Here is a 6,528-nt window from a genome sequence, read left to right on the forward strand (position 1 = left end):
CAAATATAAGACTTTATTACAATGTACATTTCATATCGGACTTTAACTTTGGAAAATGTATGTCAAACAGCTGAATACAGAAGTTATTAAAATCACGTTTTGGATTTAAAATGTTCTAAATAGTCCCGACAGCATCACACGCAACACACCTATAAGCAGGGCTCCTCCTGTAAACCTCGACAGGTCGTCAGCTACTGTTAAAAGCAAGTATATATTAAGGGTGGCATACCAAAATACACGGTGGAGACAGCGCCACATACCCCCTCGACTCTTTTGTCTCTTGTACTTGTTGGTGTTGACCGCTTGGAATATTTAATAGGGTTGCCATATTTTTTACGGTACATGTCAAAATACGAAATAAAAAAATTACGAATATTGCGGTATCAGTTTCCCATATCTTTGTACTGCAATTGTATTTCACATTTGTATTGTTTTTGCGTTTTGCTGTTCTAGAAAAATGAAGACTACTTTAACTGCAGTTCACTCATCATAAGCCTGCCATAATTGTTCTAATCATGACAAGCTATTATAATTATAACAAATATTGTCACACGAATAACAATGAAATTAATTAAAGAAAGTATGGAAATTACATCATATAATCACCATGCCATCTATTACTCTGGATATTTATCAATGAAAATATTTTCTAGGGTTTTTTTTACAACTTTAATCATTGGGATTGTTATATAATTGTGAGGAAATAAAATATTTAGAAAAATGACGAAAGATGAACACAAAATATATTTTGCAAAACGGACGATAAGATTGTGGATGTTGTAGCATATGCATATCGTAGTATTGCAATACCAAGGCAACCCTAGTGATCAGATTTGAGATAACACCTGCGTTGTGTCAGGAATTGAACCCGCAATGCAGGTCATGTAACACAGCAAAGTAATGAATACAACAATTCAAAAATTCACACTTATTAAACCGCACACGCACACAATTATACATATCGTCTTCAAATACACACATTCTAACTCGTTTAATCCCACACATGCTATCATCCACACTCATGCACACTCCCAACGCCAATCCGAAAAATAAAATACACTCAAGAGCACATACACATTCCTAGAGAAACCCATAGCCCGTATACATAGGTGTATGTGTGTAATGTTTAGCCTGGCACATCGGTGTGGTGGTGATGTTACTGCCACTTAGTGGCAAATGGGGCTGTTGTTGTGTCATGTCAACAGTCTGTGCGGGGGCTGCCCGTGTGCTCTGTCAGGCGGCCCAGGCCACCACCCGTCTCTTGCTTGAGCACTGTGAGCAGCGTTTGTGAGCTCTCCAGAATCTGTTGGGTGAGAGGAGGAGAAGTCAGTGTTGGGAATAAACAGGCAGGCAAGGGGAGTGGGGGGGGCATGAGGATTGTGCACATCTCAGATTGTGTAGTGGGTGTCCATGTGTGTGAATATTTGTATGTGTGGGTAAGCATATGTAAGTACACAAATGCAGTGATGAATGATTCTTGTTGCGAGTTTTATTATGCATGTTGTCATTATTTTTTAAGGAAAACCTCGTGCAAAACGGTTGTATCGAATGTGTGTTTTGGCTATACATGGTTTACCTAACGAGGTCTGTTTTCTGGAATACAGGGGTCATGTTTCAGTTACACGTGGTTTAACGCAACTCAAGATTTCCATCTCCTTGTGCGTGAGAAGTGCTGCATCCGTTGGAAGGTGTGAATGAATAAACTGTGAGAACAAAATATTTATCATACATGTTGTTGCATGTGTATATTTTGTGTGTGAATGTAATACAATCAATGCGCACAAAAGCAATAAGCAAATGTTCACATATTGCCGCAAGCATCTAGCTGTCCACTTGTTCAGAACATTTGTTCATATGGACGAGATGGCGGATCATTAACACCCAAGTGACGTTCGGATTGAGCATTGGACGTCAGTGCCGCAGTGTGGGAAGAGTAATGGGGATGTGTTTCTTGTGTTGAAGTGAAATTGAATAACAACGATTGTGCGAACACACAAGAAATGTAGAGAAACTCCGCACACTCTAGTGCAATAACAATGGTGGAAATTACGTGTAGTTAGTTAAACAAAGAGCGTGGGGGTGATCATTTTGGACCCAGGAACACAACCCTATTTTTCCCATGGAAGTTAATTATTTGTCGAAACCGGTTTTGCCCAATACGGCATTTTTCAGAAACTTAACCCCTGCATTCGGCAATGTCTGCCTGTACTTTATTGTCTACATGCATGTATAGTTTATCGTATGTGGTTTTATTGTATTGTGTGTGCTGTGTGTTGTAATTACTGTGATGTGGTGTCTCAGTGCTGTGGAAACTGCATATGCTTTCTGTGTACTGTGTCTCGATGATACTTGTGTATGAGTGTATCCTCTCACCTTGGTGTACGCAGCTTTGGTCTGCGCGATAGTGCGCTCATACTGGTTCCGTGTATGTGTACGGGCAGCGAGCGTTTCATTTGTGCGAGCAAGACGCTCAGAGATGGAGCGCAGCTCCCTCTCCAGCTCTGTCTTCTCGCGCTCTGCCTCGGCCACCTCGCGCGCCGCCACATCGCGCCGTGCGCACAGCTCCTCCAGGCCTGCACACACACACCACATGCACAGAGACAGCGATCCTCGTTAGGTCTTATAGGCAATAAGGACAAGTGCTGTTAGTGAACATCTGTGACACAATATATCAAGCTTCTTCAACTATATATTTCAGCAGGTTACTGGTTACATCATAAAATGAGTATGTGATGGTGGGCCAAGTGACATCATACATGTATAGCCGTTATGACTTCAAACGTCTTTGTGATGGTATGATATCCGTACACGTGATTACTAAATTGTACCTTGTTTCCAAGTCTACCACCTGTATCTTTTTTTATTTCTTTCATTCATCTGTATCTCTGTGTCTCGGCAGGCAAAAAGCTCAAGTGGGCTACTACAAGAGCCTTCCGGGGATTGAAATTTGAAGAACCTTGCACTACATATATTTATTTTACACACTTAAACATATACATGCACGAAATATAATTCTCATTGATGCATGCATTCTTATATATACACACACACAGACTTCTAGACTCAGATATGCTGCACAAACACTAGCTACATACATCCCACGTTTGGCTGTATAGACTGCAAGGACAATTCCTGCAAGCAACCATCAAAAGGCGGGTGGTGTGGCAATCACCATGCCTAACCACTTTTGTTTCCCCAGTGTTGATGTTCACATATCGCACCATCTACTTTAAGAGCAAGTTGACATAGGGGAGGCTTATGATATGTATCTTCCAAAAATCAAACCCAGATCACTGGGTCCACCACTCCCGGATCTGCACATATAATAGAGACAACCACACACACACACGTATACAATCACATAAAAACACGTGCACATAACCATACACATGTGTATACACTTGGATATAAAGACGTGTGTATATATAGGCATATACAACCATATACAGTGACATTTATCCAAAATATACACACGTACACATTCGCCCCCATCTCTCCCTCTGATTGCTTTGCTCCCAGTAGTCTAACGAGCGTGGGGGCAGGGGGTGCCTCCTGGTGGCCAAAGCTAAGAGTTGGGGCCCCTTTGGCAACCACCATGGGATATATTTTCACCAGTGTAAAATAACAAAACGTGTTTAAAACCGAGTGTCCCTACAGCATTCCATTTTCCAGACCATGAGCGTCATGATGTGATTCGGCAAGAGGAGCCGCGATACATTGCAGGGTGCGACCTTGGGAGACATCAAAGATTGGGGCCCCACCTCACCGGTTGCCGCACCCCCTGAGCTGATAATGTAGTTAAGCCACTGCTTGCTGTATATGCTCAATCTGCCCCCTGAGCCTCCCCAATACCCGCTGCTCTGTTTGCTTTTATTGGCTGGATGCCCTTGGACGCCGGTTCCTTAACACTTAAGCATCTTTTAAACGTGTTGGGTTAATTTTCTCTTACGTTCTAGCTATGCTATCGGCATCACATCATGGTGAATACATTTACATCTCTCACGGAAAGCAGTACACAACCTTGTCAGAAAACAGCCCTGGAGGTCTCTTCATTCACACTAGGCGCACATCTCTCAAATGCTCTGAAACGAGTGTCCATCACATGTCAAAACATTGTTTTCCACACCTGGAATATGCCAGTACCACATTCAAATGTAATGGTTTTACATGTGGGGTCATTCCCTGACGTGATTGAGACCATCAGCTCACTACACCTGTAAACTTGGCTTTAAGCAACGGGTGGCTGAAACTCGAACTTGAAACCATATTCTCAGCAGCATCGCCTTAATTATTGGACTTGACCATTATGAATGACCTGGTGACCAAGATGAACAAAGACCCAGGGTTTGCACCCAGGTCAAGTGTACTTGTTAAACGTCTCTGATAAGGCCAAAATCACGAGCCACCTCAGGGGTGGCGAATGTGAGCGGCGTGGCCTTAGGTTTTACGAGCCGCGGAGTGAACCCTATACCTGTCAAACCTCTCATCAGTGCCTACCTTCTTATTACAGACATATTCAGACGTCATTGGTCACCCCGTGCCTTTATAAAGCTCAACGTTAATCCTACAAATTCCAATCTAAAGAGAGAAACATTGACAACATTTGTTTTCCCGTATTGAGTTCTCTGGATCTGAGAACTCAATTTCCCTGTACAAGAATACGGGTAAACCCTATGGGTTGATACGTACGAAAACCTAAGGGAACGAACCCCTTGTCGTCTGTCAAACAGCTGCTGGATGAGGGCCTCCACACACAGTGCGGGTTGCCGGCGTTGTTTGACCATACTGGTCAATGAATGCAGGTTGGTGAAGGTGGTGAGCATAGCTGTACAGTACAACATTGCATTTTGTAAACAAAAACCCCATGTTAATGTTATATGGGCGACACACAACGAACGGTTATTACCGTATTACAGTCCTATATGACCAACAATAGTAGACACGGAAACGCGTACATTTCACGAGCTCGTTGTTGTAGTTCTGCAACGCGGCTCCCTGCTGAGACATGCCTCTTCGCAAAGTGGAACGTAATTTAAAGCGGTTATTAATAAACGTTTGCAAGATTTGGTTGTTGTTTGTTAACGGAGCCGGCCGCCTTAACAGCAAACCACGCGCAAGCGGTGATCTTGACGACACGCCGGATGTGACGTCACCCTCCACAGGAAGTTAAACTATTTAAACTTTTTTTTTAAACGACTTAATACAAATAACATTCATTGTTTGTAGTAGTACTAATAATAGCAAAGAAAGCGATACGGTATAAGATGTGATGATTTTTCGGTTTAAAAATTGAATAGGAAAAAAACTGAAAGAAGCGAACCGTTACCATGACGACAGAGCCTGAAGCGACCGTTTAATTTTGAATACTTTAAATAAACATTGTCATCAATATAAAGCGAGCAAAAGTTAAAATCATTAGTGTCATAATTAAAATATATACGAAAAATGATTATTGTACCTTGGGAAACGTCCAATACATTTTTTATTATTAAAGGTAGAAATATATCAACGTTAAAATATGACTTTGTAAATTAAAACGAAATACTGTACACATCATTTCAGTAGCCTCTTTATTAGAATAACGTACGCGAAACACAAGCCATGATAATACATAATACAACCAATTATCTGTCAACACCTTATCAGTGCCCTAATTTATTACAAACCAATTCAGACCTTATTGGTCACCCCGTGCCCCTATAAATCTCAACGTTCACCCCACAAAGTCCCATCACAAGGGTGAAACACCAACAAAAAGACAAAAACACATGTTTTAAAACGTCTGTACGCCGTATCAATTTCCCTGTCCAATAATACGGCTAAACCGTATGGGTTTTCAGGAATGCAACAATCATCGTCCCAGTAAACATGGAATATTGGGCCAACGTTGGGCCAAACGGTTCCAAAGCCACATGGCAAAGCAAGTTTACTGGGGTTATTTACGTTGGCCGTGAGAACAAGTATTTTAAACACGTCAAAGCCCATTGAGTTAGAGCATCTCTGGCTTGCAAGCAACAGTTAAAATGCGTGTATTTAAAGACGTGTATTTCACTTGACTTCCCCAAAAAGTAAGAAGTAGCTAGGGTGTTGTGTAAGAGTAGCGGTTCTCAACCCGTGGGGGGTTGCACGCTGACCCCTGGGGGGTTAAATACGTGGCAATGCACCAGGGGTCATTCATAAATGCGTGAAATTGTGTCGTACATGAGAGTCATTGGTGAATAATCACGTATGAATCTGCCAATGTAAAATAACTACGATAACATTTAAATACGTATGGTAACCTTGATCGATATAAAAGGCATTTCTAAACGAATTGATTGTAAGTAAAGTGGGTTTCCAAGAGTAACCAGCGAGCGCGAACAAATTACGCCGTGGATGCAGAGCACCTGTTGAATTGTTCTAATCGTACTCTTTGGTTCTTTCGGTAAAGTCACGTAGGTGAAAAAATAATAAAGTAAAAAATTCAAATAAGAATAAAATAAAAAATAAAATCAAATAGAAATAACTAAAATTTAAAATAGTATTTTA

The 6,528-nt window shown here is 41.4% G+C and overlaps 1 protein-coding gene across 1 annotated transcript; it reads right to left on the minus strand.

Annotated features, from left to right (window-relative positions):
• On the minus strand, positions 1-5,139 carry LOC144932244 (microtubule nucleation factor SSNA1-like). The gene is made up of 3 exons (XM_078856189.1): positions 4,956-5,139; positions 2,374-2,573; positions 1-1,303 (listed from the first exon to the last, which is right to left on the minus strand). Exons 1-3 carry the CDS (start codon positions 5,005-5,007, stop codon positions 1,199-1,201), a joined length of 357 nt encoding a protein of 118 aa, XP_078712315.1. The 5' UTR covers positions 5,008-5,139; the 3' UTR covers positions 1-1,198.
• Positions 5,140-6,528: the final 1,389 nt, after the last annotated feature.

This window comes from Lampetra fluviatilis, chromosome 5 (genome assembly GCF_964198595.1).
Source record: "Lampetra fluviatilis chromosome 5, kcLamFluv1.1, whole genome shotgun sequence".
Taxonomy (NCBI): Eukaryota; Metazoa; Chordata; class Hyperoartia; order Petromyzontiformes; family Petromyzontidae; genus Lampetra; species Lampetra fluviatilis.